The sequence below is a fragment of the Xiphophorus maculatus genome, chromosome 4, assembly GCF_002775205.1.
Source record: "Xiphophorus maculatus strain JP 163 A chromosome 4, X_maculatus-5.0-male, whole genome shotgun sequence".
NCBI lineage: Eukaryota > Metazoa > Chordata > Actinopteri > Cyprinodontiformes > Poeciliidae > Xiphophorus > Xiphophorus maculatus.
In genome coordinates, this window is record NC_036446.1 from 33,740,933 (window position 1) to 33,761,368 (window position 20,436).

The 20,436-nt window shown below is 39.2% G+C and overlaps 1 protein-coding gene and 1 long non-coding RNA gene across 2 annotated transcripts; one reads left to right on the forward strand and one right to left on the reverse strand.

The window, feature by feature from the left end:
• Positions 1-3,957: 3,957 nt before the first annotated feature.
• On the reverse strand, positions 3,958-13,374 carry LOC111608454. Its single transcript, XR_002752674.1, has 3 exons — positions 13,257-13,374; positions 4,140-4,229; positions 3,958-4,041 (listed from the first exon to the last, which is right to left on the reverse strand). It is a non-coding gene; the product is annotated as an uncharacterized LOC111608454 (long non-coding RNA).
• A 168-nt stretch (positions 13,375-13,542) lies between these two features.
• On the forward strand, positions 13,543-19,331 carry ccnd1 (cyclin D1). Its single transcript, XM_005802664.2, has 5 exons — positions 13,543-14,083; positions 15,353-15,568; positions 16,183-16,342; positions 16,445-16,593; positions 16,691-19,331. The coding sequence occupies exons 1-5, from the start codon at positions 13,886-13,888 to the stop codon at positions 16,844-16,846; spliced, it is 879 nt and encodes a 292-aa protein (XP_005802721.1). The 5' UTR covers positions 13,543-13,885; the 3' UTR covers positions 16,847-19,331.
• The last annotated feature ends 1,105 nt before the right edge of the window (positions 19,332-20,436 follow it).

Here is a 20,436-nt window from a genome sequence, read left to right on the forward strand (position 1 = left end):
CTGCAGGTTAACTAATGCAAGTATGTGAAAATGTAGCCAAGAATACATATTAGTGCAAAGTCTATGCAAATGTTATGCAAATAAAATGGGGAGTGGAACGCTGTACACTGATTTTCCAACTGAAGACTTTCTTTCTGATTTACAGCCTACATTCAGTATGTTTCTTAGACTGATAAGTATCTTTGCCACTGATAGCATAGCATAGCAGTCTAGGAAACATCTGGCATGTAGCAACACAGTGACTAACCACCAATCTCACCTAAAGAGAAAAAGCTGTGTCTCTATTCTGCATAAAATGCACAAGGTTTATGCTTGAATACCACAGAGATACATAGCTCACTGTTAAATGAAAAGATAAGTAAATAAAAAAATAAAGCTGGAGTTGCAATCAGATTCAGCTTAAAGTATTTTTCCCTGGTTTTTAACAATTTGACTTTTTTGGGTTGCCTCTATTACCAACTCTGATAGATCATCAGTAGAGCAGGCGCTGAAATTAGCTAATCTATCTGTGTTAGATTAGCTAATAGCAGCAGTAGCTAATCCACGAGAGTGATCACTTATTAATAATCATAAAATAAACATCAAGTCTAAAAGCATAATACTGTAGCGGACTGAATGTTCAGTTCTTTGTGTGGGAAATGTTTGAGTGGTTTTTGGTATTGAATTCTGATAGATAAAATGGTGTTTTTGTCAGTTGATATGGCAACAAGTCTGTGTGTACCGTAGCAGACACAAAGTGAGAAAAAGGAATACACAGTTTTTCTGTTACTTTTCCCTTTGCTGTGGCACACTGCACTGAATTAAGAACAGTTACATCTCCAGGTTTCATTTTGTTAACGGAGTTGTTCTGCCATAGAAAAGGTCTTCTTGTTTTTAAGCACTGTGTTAAATTTACAGATGTAAACAGTAACATGCAAGGGGTCTATACTGTTAAGTAGCATAACAAAATAATCTAACACTAATTTGGCTACTTTTTGTTGTTTACATTTTAGTGACTGAATATGTTTTGCTAATTTAGCATGTTTTGCTAACAGCAGTTAGCCAGGTTACCTAGCTTAACAGCGTTGTTCAGTTGACCTGAATTCCGTCTTCTGGGTTAAATGCGATGGCCCATCAGTGTTCTTATTGGTTTGTAACTAATTAAATTAGTTATTAACTTAAATTGATGTCTTCTGTTAAAGAGAGAAGTGAGAAACTGTTTAGGGAAATATTTCAATTTTATTAACTAATTCCTTTTTAAAAGCAGTACTGGAGCTTCTTTCATTCACTTGCCTGCTAGCTGGTGAAAGCCTGAGCTATTGGTGCCATGAGCCTCATTCACACATACTTGTCAACGTAGAGCCCTGTAGACTCAACTTGTTCTGAGTTTGTATGATATGTGATGGATTCCAGCTCACCCTACCCCCATCTAAAACTCCTACTGACCCATTGTGTTGTGGGTGTTTTCCTCTTATTCTTGCCCTTGGCCCTACATGGCCCCAAAGCACCCACCCATCTAGCTGAGATGGAGGTGCTGTTAGGTCATTTGTGGTGCAGGACATGGAGAACCACACACAGACCGACCCCTGACTATCTGTGTTCGCGGATCACTTCACAGGACAATCTCCCTATCCATCTTTGTGGGGTCATTGTAGACCTGCCCTCAGCTGATAAAGGAGCTTCATTCACGGGGAAAACCCTCCTTCTCTCTTTCACTGTGTGGGGAAAGCCCTCACACACTGTGTGTGTGTGCAGGGGGGTGTGCGTGCGTGGGGGTGTGTGTGTGCTATTAGAGGTCATATTTAGAATATGAAGAGGCTTCAGGACTTCAAAGGTGGACATGTAATGTTGGGGAAGATAAACTCCACCACTTCAACAGCCCTGCAAACTCATGCAAACAGTTCTGAGTTTGTTTTACTGGATTAATATCAACATACAATTAAGGAACAATAAAGTAAAAAAAAAAAAAAAACTAAAATTATGAGAGAAATAGGACATGAATGGTTAACAACTGGTGAGACTTGCACTGTACAAAAAACATTTATAACATATTGAACTAACCCTATTACCTTAAGTTATAAAAATTCTGTATATATGAAACATAACTTAAATAAAATAAATTTGACTTGAAATTGGCCTTTGTCTCTTTAAGAAACTCCTGTTCTTTCTGACACTCATCAGGTCATCCCAACAATGCTCCTCCGTTATGCTGTTTACTACCATTAAAGGATCGTTGGACTGAGCAGTAGCTCTTATGTTAAGTTCAGCAGATGTGCAGTTGCTGTTTTTTATTTTCTCTCTTCTCACTAACCTGCAAAATTAGTCCTTTAAAACTGTATTGTGTGGATTATCTTATTTGTTACTGGTAAAAAAAACACTTTGCTGAAAACATTGGTTGTGGAGTGTTTACAAATGAGCTTTTACCAATTTTTCCATAGTCAGCTGTTGTCGACCCCTGGCTTTCATTAAAGGAGCAGTATTATGTGAAATTGACTCGTTTTGGACTTTTTTTATGATGTTATTCCCTCAACAAAAACATACCTGGAGTGTTGACTTGATTCTTTCATGCATGTTTGAGAAATCCTTTGATCTCCATGGTAACCACTCAGCTATGCAAAATGCCTGGGTAAACCAAGCCTTCGAGACACACCTCCCACTCAGACCTGCAGTTTCCTGACTTTTGAACTTCCGCCTCACAGATCAGTCCTACCCTGTGAGTCCTCCACTCAGCTCCTTGAGACTAGCCAACAGCAATTAGCATATGCAAAGGCGCTTCAGCAGACCAACGTGGATTCTCAGTCATTGGATGAAAACAAATTACATCACAATTAATCACAGACATGTGATTGGTTGGTTGATGGACAGCACATGTCTTTATAAATAAACCCTGCCCCAGTCAATATTTTTAATGCTGTATTAAAATCTCTATAAAAAATACATATATTATTCCCTTTCTTTAATACAGTGAGGGCTGTATTAAAATATATTCATATGATATTGCTTAAATGCAACATGTTCATATATGAGGAACATAAATGAGGCACAGATTTTTTTTTCTTTATTTCATTTTATTTTTTTGTTGTTTCCACACAAAGTAAGACATAAATGCTTGTCCACTGTCCACTTCTGGAGCATCTGGCAGTGTTTTTTTTTTTTTGTCCAAACATGATCCAACATTGTGCTGCGTTCAGGACAGACCCGGCGTCTCTCCTGTAGTGTAGACCTGAGGTCACTGAGCTCCTGGATGAGGGAACTTGGGGTCTCCACATCACCACAGTCTGCATCAACTGTTAACACAGAACAGACAATCTTTATAAGCTACAGGCATCTTTGTTGTCTTTATGAAACTACTGTGAAATTTTGTGGCAACTTCCAGCTTAGAATGCACACACAAAACATTAAAAACTCGTAAAAAAAAACATCCTTTTAATACATTCTGACAGAACATAAAAGAACTTTAATGGAAAAAAAAAATAGAAAACACTCAGACAAAAAAAAAAATTAAAAGCACTTGGTGCGATTTCATTGATTGATGTCCAAGTTTTTATTTTTTCCAATTGGCATTATTAAAATGAATGATTAAAAAATGTGCGATGCAAAGAGTATGGCACCCTTTTCCTTCTTGAGCTACCGCCTAGCGGCCGGTTCAAAGCAAACAGCGGCAAAGTGCGTGGCTCCATCTGTACTTAAGCAGGTGGAGCGGATAGACTGAGCACAGCGGACTGCTGTTCTTAGCGTAAAGGTAGCTTTATGGACAAACTGGAAAATAAATTTACTACCACTGCTCACAACAGACCGCATAACCACCTATGAGTTGTCATCAACTTGTAGGTGGAATTGAGAACATTATGCAAAATATATAATCACCCAGCTGAAATTTGGTGCAATAAATAGTAAAATATAACTCAGTGCATAAGACAACCAGCCATTGAGCGATCGGGAATCAATGCAGGGAATGAACATAATGCATACCAGCTTCTTCCCGTCCCTGTGTCCTCATATTGAAGATCATGTCCGCCATGTTGTATATCTCTTCTGCTTATCACACTCTGCCTTGCTGTACTGTGTTATAACAAAAGAAATAAAATAATAACCAGGAGATAAGATTTACTTACAAAAATATCTGAGTGCTCATCACTAATCGTGAAGTCATAACTCACTGAATTTCACTTCGTCCTGGTGGACTCTGGAAGATCGCCTCGGCAGCGAGGTTTGAGGCCTGGCTGTTAAGGCTGAGCCATTTTGCATGTCTGAAAAAATAAAAGAAGATAAGAGTATTTTTAAGAGTTTATAACATCAGATGTAATAAAAATACAATAAGAAATCTCATCCTACATGTTTTGGCATTATGAAAAAGCTTTCCCTAAGAAACAAATATGACGCTTGTGTTCATGTGGAGATTCGCTACTTTGTAAATAAAAAGCCTTCCTACTGTGAGTTTGGCCTTGTTGTAGCGCCGTGGTGTCATCTGTTGTTTTCCGCCGGGACACTGCTGTAATATCAATACGATACTGAAAAAGTAACTGCGTATAATAGTACTTTTTTCACACATGTTGGTACATGTTCATTACATGTTGGTAATGAATGTTTGCACTGAATGTTGAACTGCAACACCAACATGTATTTACATCTCCATTTGAAGGAGTACATGGGGGAATACAGGCTTTTTTGAGCCTGTATTCCAACACGTTACAATTGCAACACTCGCTTGAGTGTTGCAATGAAAACTGAGAATGTTTAATCACAAAGTCCTGATTAGGAGGTCATTTCAGAAGAGTCAACAACTTAATATGCCATGAACATGTGCCTATGGTGACCAATATTTTACATGTGTAAATGATTGGAACTTTGTCAGATGATGACACAACTGATGTGCTTTATGTAAAGCGCAGTGTTTTCACGTCAGCAGAAACCCTTCTCTTGGAAATATGTACAGCGATGGCTCTGTCTGCATTCCATTACACAATCTTGGATGAGCTTGACAGACATGCAATGTTGACAATGTATCATCAAATTTAACCTAAAAATTTTACTTAGGGATGGAAACTTGGTTATATGCCTAAGGTGAGCTAAGTGTGGCCAAGCACTGGATGATGAATGTCACTCTGTATTTGTTCCATTTGTATGACTTGGAACATTTGAACATATTCGGCATTAATGCCTGTTTTATACTTAAACAAATCTCATTATTTCTCAAGGTAATAACACTGAGGGGTTTTGGTCGGGTCCTGGAACTGGTAAACAGACCTGGGTGGTGCACAGAAGGGAAAATGGGTGAGCTACGACAGAAACTACAGTCAGAAAGGCCGGTGATCAATACTTGGTTTGCATTTGCATTGGTCCCAGAAACTTATTTTAAATATGAAAGCCTCACCTAGGGCCAAGAGGAGGGGAATGATAGGGCAACACGGACTCACACAGTGTTTGTCAATTCTTCACAGTTCCCTACAATTTCCCATTCTGACAAAAACTCTTGCTGATTGCCCTCAGTCTCTAAGCGCACGGCAGTGCTAGGTGTCAATAGCTGTCGAATATCAGCCTTTACTTTCAGTGAATGCTGGTAAAAACGTTGTTAAAGGGTTAATAGAGAAGCATGTTGTAATCACTACCTGAAGGCAGAGTTCCAGAAAAAGCAGCAGGAGGAGAAGTGACAGAGGCCTAAATTCAAGGTATTAAATTGCAAAGTCAAAAAATGCAGAATTTTTATAACAACTGAAGGTAACATAGTTACTTGGTTGTGCTATAAAATCCCTCTGTATGCCTAGAAAATTTACAGGAGGAATAAAACGGATATTACACCACTAACCATTGGGGGAAAATGTGTGGAGAGGGTAGCTGATTTCCGTTTCCTGGGGGTCCACATTGAGCAGGGCCTCACATGGAACATGAACACCTTCGATCTGATAAAAAAGGCCCAGCAAAGACTGTACTTCCTGAGGGTTCTCAGGAGGAACAACATCAAGGAGAAGCTGCTGGTGTCCTTCTACAAGTGCTCCATAGAGAGCATACTGACCTACTGTATCTGCGTCTGGTATAACAGCAGCACTACGGCTCAAAGGAAAGCTCTCCAAAGGGTTGTGAATACAGCCCAAAAAATCATTGGCTGCCCTCTCCCCTCACTGGAGGACCTGCACAGTGACCGCTGTCTAAGAAAAGCACAACACATCACAAAGGACACTTCTCACCCTGGACATTCTCTGTTCACACTGCTGCCTTCAGGCAGAAGATACAGAGCAATCAGAACAAGAACCAACCGTCTCAGAGACAGTTTTTACCCGATAGCAATAACAAAACTAAATGCAATCAAAAACAACCATTAATCATCATAAATGATGTATGTGAGAATGTGGCTGTTCTTATTTATTAGTTGTGTTTTTTTTTGGTTGTTTGTTTTTTTACCAGTTATTTGTTAATTCTTACATTGTATGTGAATTGTGAGACAGTTATTTTTTGTTTTTCAGAATGTGCACTGACTGATGGCACCTTTTAAATTCCGTTGTCCTTGTGACAATGACAATAAAGATTTATCTTATCTTATCTTATCTTATCTTATCTTATCTTATCTTATCTTATCTTATCTTATCTTATCTTATCTTATCTTATCTTATCTTATCTTAGCTTAACTTATCTTAAAATACATCATACTGCCCCTTTGAAAGATGTTTTTGTATCCATCCCATGACTGATACTTTTCAATAACATTTTCTCTGATTGATTGGATTTTCTTCAGCCTTCATGCTGTAATGGTAGCCAGAAATCCTGATTAACTAGTGACTGGACCTTCCAGAACCAGATGGTTTTCTATTACAATTACTGAAGACACTTACTGCAGACAGCTGATCTGCAGCCACTCTGTGATGACTAGTAGCAACTGATTGGACCTCTGATGAATGAGCTCAGTTATTTTAAAGGTGGTGAATGTTTATGTACCCACTTATTGTTTTTCTCTGTAATATTTTAATTCAATTATTTTGTTGAAATCAGTTCTCATTTTAATGTTAAAGGTTTTTTTTTGTCAGAAAGCCAAATAATGTTGATCATAACTGATTTGTAAAATCAATAAAAACGCTAGAGCATTCAAGGGGTAAATACTTTTTATAGACACTGTATTTTGGAAGTAGCAGTAATCTGATCAGGTGTTCCTATTATCCAGCTAGGAGTTATTTTTATCAAGTTACAATGGCAGATAAGATGTTTACTATGAAACATCTGACATTCTAAATTACTCCCATAATATCATCTGTGGACCAGAGCGTTCAGAGTAACCACATCACTGTCTTCTGTGATGTGTTGACATCTACCTCTTGTTTCTGCCCGAATACTCAGGAGACAGAACAAGGGCCATATTGTAAAACATATTCAATAGTTAGAAAAAAGTTTTAGCTTTTTAATCTTATCTTAAGCAAAACAAAAGCTTTGGAAGTGACTCAACCAGCTTATCTGGGTAACTGTCAGACGTTTTAGCATTTTCTAAGACAGTTTTTGCTGAAATGTACAAAGTTTTAACTGGTTTACGTCAAGCGGTTATGAGTATTGAGTATTTTGTCTTCAGCGGACTCAATTACTGAATAAATTGTGTTTGGAGAATAAAAGAGTTAAATGAACAACCAGTAAAAGCAGAAGCCCTTAATAACTTTCTGCAAACTCAAACGTGAAACATTTAAAACGGTTTAGGTTGGGTTTTTTATTGTTTAGCACAACTTTTAAAATGACAGTCTTCTGAAACACCCAAAGACTAAATGAATGATTTATTCAGTCGTCAGAATAATTAGGTTTTTTGTGTTGTTGTTTTGTATTGAATTATTATTGCACAGTGTTCTGTTTTCTTTTCTTTTTTGACACAGCCGATAGTTTTTTTCTCACTGTGATTGCTTTGTTGAATTAGTAAGGCATGTATGCATGCAACAGGCTGAAATGTACAGTACATGAATACGTAGATGTAGAGTGTCTTCCCCCTCTGTTTCTTGATGTGTGTGGCAGTGTGTATGCTGTGTTATTCATGGACAAGAACAAAAGCATTAACCTTTTGCTGAAAGGAAAATCAAGAAGAGGAGTTTAAACATAGCACCCGGATGGGGCTACATCTTTAAACACAATTGAGACACACACACATTTCATTTTCTTTTTTTTTTGTAAGTGCCCGCTGTAATGACTCCATAACGAGCTTCTCTCTAATGCACAACTGAAAATGTTGTTCTTACATTAAACTGCACTAAATACAAACTCAAAAGCAAAGTTTGGTTCTTTGAAAAGCTGTTTAGACTCGTATTGTCCTCTTATTCGACTTATTCCAGAATGGAGGAAAGTTTTTGAAAACGGGAACAACTCTAAAGCAAATGGAATTGGAGATGTGATCTGGTCAGGAATAAAAAACAATCCATGTACAGATAAGGTAGAGGCTAAGTGGGTTAGTTGTAACAGGAGAAGTTGGACAGATAGGCATAAAACATAAGACCTCATCCTGTCAGAGAGACTGTAGTCTATATTGCCAAATTATTGGAATCAGGTGTTCCAATCAGTCCATGACCGCAGGTGTATAGAAACAGTCTGCTAAGCATGCAGACTGTTTTTACAAACATTTGTGAAAGAATGGCTTGCTCTCAGGAGCTCAGTGAATTCCAGTGTAGGACTGTGATAGGATGCCACCTGTGCAACAAATCTAGCCGTGAAATTTCCTTTGAAATCGTTTTAGACATAACTTTCCCGTGTGGAGCCTCCTTTCTGCCTACTGCTCTCTGTATGCATAAAACCATAAAAGTCCTGTTCCTGTATTATTGTACCCTGCAGCTTGCCAAAGTTGACAGATCAAACTTGGATTGTTCTGGTTTCTTTTGGAACAATGTGTAATCATAAAAACCTTTGAAATGTATAGAAGCGTAGAGCCACTGCCCACGCAAAAGAAAAATACAACAACATCACTTTATATTGTTAAAAGTTCAAACAACATACTTGTCATGTTTGTACTCGTTATTACAATACACTCTTCAGATTTGAAGAATAAAGTTATGTATGAATGTAACATGTTTTTTGGTATAACATGATGAATATGTTTATTTAATGTGATAATACATATTATATTGTAGAAACATGCATGAAGCCAGAGGATAATTCAGTCTCACAACAAACTGCTCAAAGCTCCTGTTTATGTAAAAGTTGTCATACCTGCTGGAGAACATCTGATTGATGCACTCAATTGTACAGTCAAGGTTAAATGTAAGAATCTGTAGACCATATAAAACAGATTATTTTTATCAGGTTTTTGCAGGTAAAACACTGGAACAAGAATTATATAATACTGCTCTAAATAAACTGAACTGAACTGAATCAAGAGAAAGTGGACTTTGTTTTTACATGTGTAAACTTACTCACTAATTATCATCAAGACTGATCATGAAATAAATGCCTCCCTGCTGCACAGAGGGTAAAATCTAATTGAGTTTATGGTGCATCTCCCTAACATGCTCCTGCATAGGGAAGTTTCTCCAACTTCTCTGAAGTGAGTTGTTTTTATTTGTACTTTAGACAGAAAATCAAACACAAATCTTCTTATGAAAGATTTCAGCTAAAGTGAAAGTGTTTATATGTATAGGTCAAAACAATAGTAGTCTTATGGTGTATTCATACGGGATAGTCTGGTAGACTCGGTTCGATTGGGGACTAAAATTGCAACATTTGTTAAATTTTCAGAACTCTAGTTCACATTCACACTGCGCTGTGTCAAACGACTAAAACTAACTGACAAACCTGTTAATCACAAAAATGATCACAGCGCCTTTATTTCTTACCCAATTTCTACAAACATGGCGTAACTTAGGCAAGGCAAGGCAAGTTTATTTATATAGCACTTTAAAACAGTACCACTGACCAAAGTGCTGTACAATCACAAGATTAAACAAATAAAAATCAAAATTAAAACACATAAAAACCAACAATGCAGTAACGTAAAACACTCTATATAATACATAAACATACCCAGATAAATACAGAAAAGCAGCATCTCAAACTGAATCAAAGGCCAACTGAAAAAGGTAAGTCTTAAGAGCAGATTTAAAAATTGCTAAAGAGGGGGCCTGTTTTACCAACATAGGTAAAGAATTCCAAAGTTTGGGAGCTGCAACAGCAAACACCCTGTCTCCTCTCTGCCTCCTGGAAGTCCTCGGCACCTCCAGGTTCATTTGGCTCGCTGATCTAAGAGCTCGAGGAGGACAGTGTGTATGTAGCAGCTCAGAAAGATAGGAGGGAGCAAGGCCATTTAAAGATTTAAATACAAATAAAAGAATCTTAAAATGCACTCTGAAATGTACCGGCAGCCAGTGCAGAGAATATAAAATCGGGGTAACATGTTCTCTCTTCCGCGATCCAGTTAAGAGCCGAGCAGCCACATTCTGGACCAGCTGAAGACGGGACAAAGAAGACTGGCTGACACCCACATATAAGGAGTTACAGTAATCCAGTCGTGTTGTGATAAAAGCATGGATTAATATTTCAAAATAATCCACTGGTACAATATTCCTAATCTTAGCAAGCTGCCTCAAATGGAAAAAGCTCGTTTTCACAACGGCACTCATTTGTTTATCCAACTTAAAATTTGCGTCCATTACAAAGCCCAAATTTGTAACAAACTTAAAGCTGAGAAAATTGCTGATGTTTGTAAGTATTCTCCCTTGATATAAATCTATAAACAGTTTGGTTTCTATCAAGATGCAAGAGAGGACTAAACAAATTCCTCCATCCTATTTGATGTTTATATGTTCAAACAAACTTCAGTTTTTGTCATTTATTAAAGGTTTAAAAATTACAGCAGCTGCAGAGCGCCACGGCAATGGGACAATAAGCTGATAAAAAGTTGTAAAACAACTTCAGACCATTTATATTCTGCTTTTCCTTGCTTAGTGTTGGCACCCAAACCTGTTGATATGACAACCGACACAACATCTTAGTTAATCCGCAGAGCAGAGAGTAATATATTGACCAGAATGTCCTGCACTGTTGCTAACTTCCTGCTTTTGAAACGGTCTCTAGTCAGGTTGCATTCAGAAAGGTTTTCTACCGTTTTAGGGTCCACTTCAACCTGACCAAGACCGAGGTTTTTAGACGGATCAGACTTCGGTTTTTAAATCCGTTTTGGAATTCAAATTTGCATTCAGACCTCCCCAAAAACTTAGACTTTCTAGTCATCTGAAAGTCAGAGTTTCAGACTTTCAGATGACTAGAAAGTCTGATTCAGAAATTAGAGTCTGATCCAGAAATCTAATCCTGGGTTGGACTGAATACACCCTTAATGTTTATGTTCTTTAACAATACGTTGTACTCTTTTCTTTTATTAAACTTATTTGTTCTTTCTTCAATTTGTTATCACACTTAGTTTACACATGATGTGCTATCAAAGTATACTTTATTTAACTTGATGTTTAAAATTTACTAAAAAATGTAAAAGCAGTACTGCTTCAAATAGTTTTATTAATCAATCACAAATTCAAAAAGTAGCTGAAGTTAATTTTAAATAAACAGTACAAGTGAGGGCAAACCAGTACAGGATCACCTTATGTCCCTGCTGTTAAATAAACATAAAATAACAATGTGTACATTGTTATTTTACTCTGAGGAGTAAACTGCTGCTCAGATTCTGCTTATGAGTGCATGTGATCCCAGTTTTGAATCTGTCTGCTGGTATTTAATGAGCTTCCACTGTCCCTTTAAATTTTTCTCTGCTGTTACCATAAAGGTGCTAGAAGAGGCTCACTCCAAAAGTCACATGCTCCAGCTCCCTTTGTTTCCCACAGAAAGACTCAATGTTTCTGTGCATGAGGGGAACTCAGAGGGCCTTTCTGCTGATAGAAACCACCAGGATCAGAATCAGAGTTGGTTTGAGCTTTCATGTGTGTTCACGTAGCAGATTTATTTATTTTTTTATATAACATTACATGAAGGAATGTAAAAAGTTCAATTAAAATAACTGAGTGATTAGTTTCACTAATAGCACATAATATAAAAATGTTTGGGTGTTTAACAATTGTGAATTATTGAATTGTGAAATGGCATCAAGATACAATCAAGGCCCACGTTTTTAGTTTTGTGAAATACATACTTTTTTTTCTAATATGTATTCAGAATGTAATACAAAATGTTAATAAAGTGGAACATTTTGTTGTACAGTATTTAACAGTACTGGAAACTCAATAATCAATGTCTACAGTTCATGGGAGTTTTATTTGAAACCAAATGTAAAAAAAACAGATAAGTTGAATAAAGTTTAGGAAGAGATGGCTGTCAGGTAATTTAAATGCCTACCACATGTGTCTTTACAAGGTGTGTTTCTATTTGCATTGCAGAACAATGTTGGTTGTCCTAACCCCCACAACAACAACAAAGTCAAACTATGTTCTGAAAGTAAGTCAGGCTGAGACTCTTCAGGCAATACGGTAGTAAACCCCACAGCCAAAAGAGGAATTCCTGGAATGTGAAAAGCTCTCATTCATATTGAAAGTACAATAAAACATTCTCAATTGACACATTTAAAACTGAAGTTCCACAGATCAATGTGCACAGTGTTGTAGGTCTAAACTGGTGTAATGTGTATTAACTTGTAAATGTGAGAATCCACCGCTCTACATCGAGTGAGGTGTCTTTTATTGAGTTTCACAGGTTTTGTGGTTGAATACAGCAACATAATGTTGTCTTATTAAAATAGCTTATTTGAAAATCTGTGTCAAAGGACTTTGATGGGGTTGTCAATGATACTTTCAACTTTTGCAGTACAATGAACTTTTCCCCACATAAAAAGTTACAGCACCAGTAATAGTCTGCCTAGTAACAGCAATTCTTCCTATTGGTCCAGCTCCAGTCTCCTCCTGTATGTGTCTGTGCATGTGTCTGTGTGAGTGTGCAAGAAAGGCTGTTATTTCATGCTTTGCTCTCAGATGTTTTAAAGTTCTCTTAACTAATTTGTAGATAGATTAGTGTAATGTGAAATTCCCGCCCTCCCCTCTTCCAAATTGCTCAGTGGATACAGTAACCAAGTCCAGATCTGTAGGCAAAGATGTTTATTAATTCAGGTGTATTGTTGTTAAATTACTTGAGCAACTAAAGGACGAGGAGATCCTCATTTACTGAGTTTATAACCAGTTGCACTGTGGTTGGGGTGCCCTTACTTGTTTCTTTAACAGAACCCTTAGTAAAGGAATATTTCATCCAGTCTCCTTTGTCGCAGGACTGATATCTGGAGTAAATAGGATGAATGAATAAAGCAGTGTTTCACTATTCCCCCATGTGCTCACCTCATGTTTGCTCACAAAGCTGCTGCTTTCATTCAGCCTCAGGAAGACACAGGAAGAAGCATGATGAGGAGGGATGTTATCGCCCCCTACCGACTTTAACCTGACAGGTCGGCCAACAGACGCTCCTCAGACTCCGTCCCGGACCTCTCACCTCCTCCCCAGAAGCTACATGCAGGCGGAGGGGGGGTTTCAAAAGGGAGGTCTTCCCCTCCCTCCCTTCCTCTCTCTCTCTCTTTCCGTCTGTATATAGGCCTACATCTATATGTATATAACACAATCCTTCCTCGCGCACATTTCTTTGATCCCCCCCTCCCCCTTCAACAACAGCTGACGTCATCGCGTGTATCACCTCCTCCTCCCGGAGTGCAGTTAGTGTGTGCGGCCGTGCTCGAGCACAAGCAGGTCTGGGCGCGCGGAGAAGGGGTTTTTGTCTCGCGGAGCGAAGTGGTCTGTTCCTCAGAAGGCTCGCGCACACCGAAGGAACAGCAGCACGCAGCAACGAACAGAACAAAGGGATTTAATTTAGCCGCCTGTCTCCTCGTGCCTGCTCCGGTCTCTTCCTGCTGTAAGCTAGCCGGGGACATTTCACCAGGACAGTCCTGCCACTACGTTCTCGACCGAGGTTTATTATGGAGGAGCAGCTGCTGTGCTGCGAGGTGGACTCTATCAGGAGAGCCCACCAGGACGAGAACCTACTTAATGACCGAGTCCTACAGACTATGCTGAAGGCAGAGGAGAACTACTTACCGTCCCCCAACTACTTCAAGTGTGTTCAGAAAGAGATTATACCCAAAATGAGGAAAATACTAGCCACTTGGATGTTGGAGGTTAGTTTTCAGCGTATTTGCTTTAACCTAAACGACAGGAATTTTGTTTGTTAGATTTATTTGTAAATCTTAAAATAAAAACCTAAAAAGGAACATTCTAATTAATGTTAAGGTTATAGAAGGATAATGCACACAATGCCATTCAAAGCAGTAGCTTGAACTGAGTGCTGGCTGCTTCTTCGCGAGATTGTCTTCAAATCCAAATTCCCATCAATATAGCCTGGTATATGGTTGATTATTATTATTGAGTCTATAAAATCTACACAGCTGCTTTTATTTCCTCCAAAATAACAGCAATGTACACGTATGCAGTTTGGCCCGTGCCAGAAGCCTATTACGCGCCATCTTTGTTGTTGTCCTTTAAGGAAGATTTTAATACCATTAAAAATCTAGAATGCAAACAGGAGTGACAGTGAAGCGATAAAATCAACAAGAAATCCACGTCCTCCATGAGACCTTTGTTTAGTGTGTGCATGTCGCCATTCTGCTGCTATTAACTGCTAAACTTTGTCTTCCTTCTTCTCAACTCGGCTCTTTCTGTGAAGGTCGCTCAGGGAAAAATGCGTTTTTTAACAGATCTCGAAGTAAATTCGCAGCGTTAAAAGTCGGGTTTGATTGCTTAGATGTTATCAGACATTTACATCAACTTTTGGATAAAGTTCTTCGCCGCTATATATTTTTTATTAATTTTTAAAGTCTCGCATCGGAGCGATGTCGGGAAGTATCCCCCGCAGCACGTGAAAAGGCTTCGTCGGAGAAATATTTTTTTTTAAATTCCATTAATGTCGCATTCCAGGATTTTTTCTCCCAATCCGATCAGAAATTCGATAAGGATCATTTAGATGCCATTTTTAGCCGGCTTAGTAATTTTTAAATATTTATAATTATTTTTTGAAAAGATGACGAAGTTGAAATTAGAGTGAAACTTGCATCTACGCCACCTTTGTGTCTCGGTCAGAACTGACTACGAACTAAATCCAGATTATTTTCACTGGAGCTAAAAAGCTTCTATAAAGACTTCGTTGACTTTGTAGTTTATATTATTTCGTGTTTAAACCACATTTGAGTTTGCTTTATAAATTCTGATCCCAGTTTGATTTATTTAATACCAAAGCCACGTGAGGTTAATTTTGTTATGTTTCTATCTTTTGTCAGTCGAAGTAATTGTCGCTGGAGCTCATTTTGAGTTCAACCAGTTTATAGCTGATAAAATGGGAGAAAATGTTTGTGCAGCAGCAGCAGCTTCTAACGCGCTTTTCTCACCTCCAGGTCTGCGAAGAGCAGAAGTGCGAGGAGGAGGTTTTTCCGCTGGCGATGAACTATTTGGACAGATTTTTATCAGTGGAGGCCACCAGGAAAACAAGACTGCAGCTGCTAGGAGCAACCTGCATGTTTCTAGCATCCAAGATGAAGGAGACTGTCCCCCTCACTGCAGAGAAGCTCTGCATCTACACGGACAACTCGGTCCTACCCGGGGAGCTGCTGGTAATTACCTTCTGCAGACATGGCTGTTTCATAACACTTAACAGCATATTATCAGCATGCACGGAGGACGGAAGGTTATCTGCTCTGTCAGCCTCACAGGCTTCCATAGAAATGAAAAGACAAAGACCAGGAGTCTGGTTAAAATAAAGGTGATAAACGTGGTGCTTTGTCTGAATCGGCTGCCTGGTACTTTCCCATGGTGACCGTAACCTCTCTCATTTCATGAATGGACACAGAACATGCCTTAAATAGGATTTACAGCGACACCCAGTGGTCACAAGGCTGAAATGCAGACAGAAGAATAGCTTATGATGCTTTGAATAGAAACGACGTTTGGTCCAGCTGTAGCCCGCTGTGTCCATGTGATATAAAACTATTATCGCAATAAATTAAGACGCAGGGTTTTCAGAGCACAGTATAGATAAATGATATGACTAAATATGATCTGATTTATTGTGATGCAATATAAATGAAATTGCTGAGGTTAAACTGAGCCGACCTGCCCTGCAGGCCCTGAAGTTAACGTGAGTGCTCACATGGAGACATTGTTGGAGGCAGATGAGGGGATGAGGAGATGTTTGTCCCTGAGTATGTGCTCCTGTGTCTGTCCACAGCAAATGGAGCTGCTGGTTCTCAGCAAGCTCAAGTGGGATCTGGCTTCAGTCACTCCTCATGACTTCATTGAGCACTTCCTGTCCAAGTTGAAGATTCACCCCTCCACAAAGCAGATCCTCAGGAAACACGCTCAGACCTTCGTGGCGCTCTGCGCAACAGGTCAGCCACCTCAATAATGTCCTAATATATCAGGGATCGGCATTGACTTTACCATGACTGATGCTATGTGTGTGGGATAAAATGATTTTCTTGTTTCACTAGATGTCAACTTTATTGCTAGTCCTCCATCAATGGTGGCAGCAGGAAGTGTGGTGGCTGCTGTTCAAGGTCTCTACCTGAAAAGCCAAGACGCCTCCCTCTCCTCACCAAACCTCACCAACTTCCTGTCACAGGTCATTCGCAGTGACCCGGTATGAGATCAGTCCTCTGTCAGCACCAGTTCATTCATGTGCTCCCATGTGTTGTCTGTGTAACAGTCCTGATGTTTCTCCACTCCCCTGTCTTCAGGACTGTCTGCGGTCGTGTCAGGAGCAGATAGAGTCGCTATTGGAGTCCAGTCTGCGACAGGCTCAGCAACACGGTGGCGCAGCAGAAACCAAACGCATGGACGAGGACGCCGACCTGTCCTGCACGCCCACAGACGTGAGAGACGTCAACATCTGAGGAAGACCGCATGTCGCACGATGAACCTGTTGATGGAGGAGACAGAGGGAACTGATGGAAGGCTCGCTCCCATTTCTGCGTGCCCATCTTTTCCTGCTCCTGCTCCTGCTTCCTGGTTGGCCGCCAACAAGGCTTATAATTCCATTATGTGCTATGGCTGCCATGACGAGACAGAGTGGCCTGCTGCCATGCAGCACACCCCATGTCCCATTTCTTGCCAGTGACCCCCACCTACAGAAATGTACCTGAGAAAAGGATGATGCTGGGCGTCTTACAGGGCTGGAGCTGGAGCCTCAGAAGCGGACAGTCTAGTAGATAGCTTTTGTTTTTCTTTTAATACACTAGGAATATTTTAATGACCACAAACAGTCTTCAGTTTCAGGTCTTCTCCTGGTCTCTGGCCTTTATTAAAGCTGTTTTGTTTATTTTTTTTTTCCATTCCCTTTGTCTTATATAGAACGACTTTATTCCATCTGCCCAACTTCTCATGTTTGTCTCATTTATCCCCTCTTGCATATGTTTAGTCACTTTATTAATTTCCTTTTTAAACATCATTAGTCTTATACCTCTTCTGTTCCATCCTGTTTGGTTTGGTAGAGCCAGCATAACGAGTGACGCTCTGTATTCTGATCTTTGAAGCTAGCAGCTACTGATGTGGACAAATGGAAAGCCTTGTTCGTCCTTCACAGCCTTCGTTCTGCTCATTCTAGTCTGCTGTAATGTGACAACATCAAACTAGTGCATGTGTAAGCAGAAGAGTCCACATCCACCCAGACCATTCCAATGGTTGTTTTTCTATAGAAAAAGCACTTTTGGTCAGTAATGCTGGCGCAAGTTAAAAAAACACAAAAAAAAGACTCACATTGATAAAGTTTGTGAAAAATATAAAAAAGGACTAGTGAGATGGAGTGGTGAGCTGGAATGTTTAGGAGAAGATGATGTAGAGTGGTATTTGCATACAGTTGCACCTGCTGAGACAAAGAGATGATGAGTGGCAGAGCGGCTCCTGATGCTCCTCCCAACCTTCACTGCAGCAGAACTGCTTCGTCTGATACGTCAGCATCAGGAGCCAGCTGGACAAATTCTGAGGAAAAGAGGAAAAATATATTGCATTTCTATCATTCAAATAATGTTTTGTATTTTAATGTACAAATAGAATTTATTTTTATAACTTTAAGCAGCTCCTAGCAAAACCTGCTGGTGTTAAATCTCAAAGACGGGCTTTTATCTTCCTGCAGAGCAGAAACGGCTCCATGAAATCTTCAGTTCGTCTCTGAACCCCCAGAGCTGCACCCCATCCCACAAACACAAATACTCCAACTAAGTTCAAACTTTGCTCATGGATTCCAGGAAACAGATGAAGCTGGAAAAAAAGGGGAGTGGTGAGACTATTGACATGATTTTGCACAAACCTGAAAGACATGGGAAGTGTTTGTTGGGGACAAAAAGGCAGAGAGCAAAGTTGGCAACAGTACCAAGGAGTGAAAGTAGCATAAAGGGCGTGTCTTATGGCTGTAGAGTTAAAGTCCAGGTTCCTGCACACGATGGATCAGGTTGATACAGGCTTTTATGTCAAAGGATGTGAGTGTGTTGAACTGTGTAGGAGCTCTGTCTGCTAGGGTTCTGATTGTACATTACAGATAGAGTGTAGGAGAACAACACTCCTTGTATTCTGCTGCTATAGAACCAGAAATCCCAGCTACGTGTTAAAACAAAAAGAAAAAGGTGAAAAAAAATTTAAATGGATAATAACAATGCTTTGTTTCTTGTTGTTTGCTGCTATGTTTTGATTGTTTTTGTTTTATACATATAAATGTCAATATACTGCCATTCTAGGTTTGAATTTTCTCATAGAAAATTGTTATTGACATCCTCATTTGTTGTTTTGTGTAGAATATATGTGCTCCTTTTTTATAATTACATAATATGATTCTCCAAACAATTTCCAAAAAACAAGGAAAAATTAGATATATAGAGAAGTGTTTGATCCATTATACCTCATGCGACAGTCAAGATCTATCTCTGACTTTTAGTCTTTTTGTTTGTTTTAGTTCTTATTCTATTTTGCCTGTTGGGTCAGTGCCTAGCAGCTGTGTTCCACCTGCTCAAGGTGAAGCATCCATGATGGAAACCAGCGAGTCCAGGCCATGCTTTTATACTGGTGCCATAACAGAAAATGGGATATCTATTACTCTGTTGAGTGTTAAGCTGTCTCGGTAAAAAGAGACTTTATCCCCTTTAGGCCCATTGAGGCCTTTCTTCCTCCCCCCTTTTTATATTTATAAAGAGAAAAAAAGCTTTGTGCTTCAATTGCTGAAATGTCAGTGCGTTGATTTGAGTTTGTAAATAGATTCATGCTCTGTAAGCCATAGACTGTTCTTGTTGTTTTCACAAAATTCTTCTACACAGTTGAGTCTGCTCGATTGGGACACACAGTGTATTCATCTTTGTGCTGACAACACAATAAAAACATGAATTAGATGAAGTCTGGTGACCTCGCTGTCTTTTTTTCTTCTCATGCATAAGCTCTAAGGTCCCCAGATCCAGAGTCACAGCCTTGCTCCATGTCTTCATCATGACAGGTTGGGACTGACAGTTCCCCAGTGCATTTCCTCCAGGGTCTCCAGTTTTCTCCCCAGGTCCAAAACATGCATGTTAAGTCAAGTGGAGATCCTGAACATACCTTGAGTATGGATGTGAATGCCAGATTATCTGTCTGTGTTGGCTCTGTGATAGACTAGCGAGCTGTGCAGTACTCCACCTCTTCCTGTCTCTTGAACCCTGGACAGGATTAGACAGATATAAACAGTATGTTCATATATGGATGGACAGAACCAAGTATTTATGAAAAAAGCATGTTTTCATGCTAATAAAATCAGAGAAAATTCAACAGGCCTCTTTTGGAGCTGCGCTGATCATGGGAAGATTGAGTTTCAAGAGAAAATGTAATGTTTGGTGATTTCAGAAGGAAAAATAGGCTCATGCAGCACATACAGTTCATTTTTGCAATAGTTCCAATTTCACACACAATACCAACAAACTCAGTTCAGTCAAATACAAACATTGTTGACTTTGATGTATTTATATGCAATTCTGTCTCTTAACTATAATTTAAAAGATTCCAATCAAAATCCAAGTCTAATATTCTTCAAACTTAAATGACTTGCAATATTAAGTCACACTTGTAGAAAGAAAGTGTCTGCCAGTCACTTCCAATTGAACATAATTTTAATATCGCATAATTATTGGATTCATCTCATTACTCCATATTTGACATGGTAATTTGATTCATATGCAAAACAGTAATATAAAAACAGTCATATACACAGGGCAAGATATACAAAGATACGGTGCAGGAGGGAGCGAACAGTAAGCTGGTGGTACCGGTGTGTTGAGCTGTGGTGCTACATTGATATTTTTAGCTAAGTACTATTGCTGAGGGGCAGAGACTGACCTCCTGATGCACAGATAAAGAAAAGAAAATTGAAAAAAAACCCCTCAAAAATCAAGGATAACAGGAGCAGGGGCTCCTCCACCGCCCTCTGCATGTCACTGAGGATGTGAGTCCCTGGGCTGGAGCCTGGTTTGGT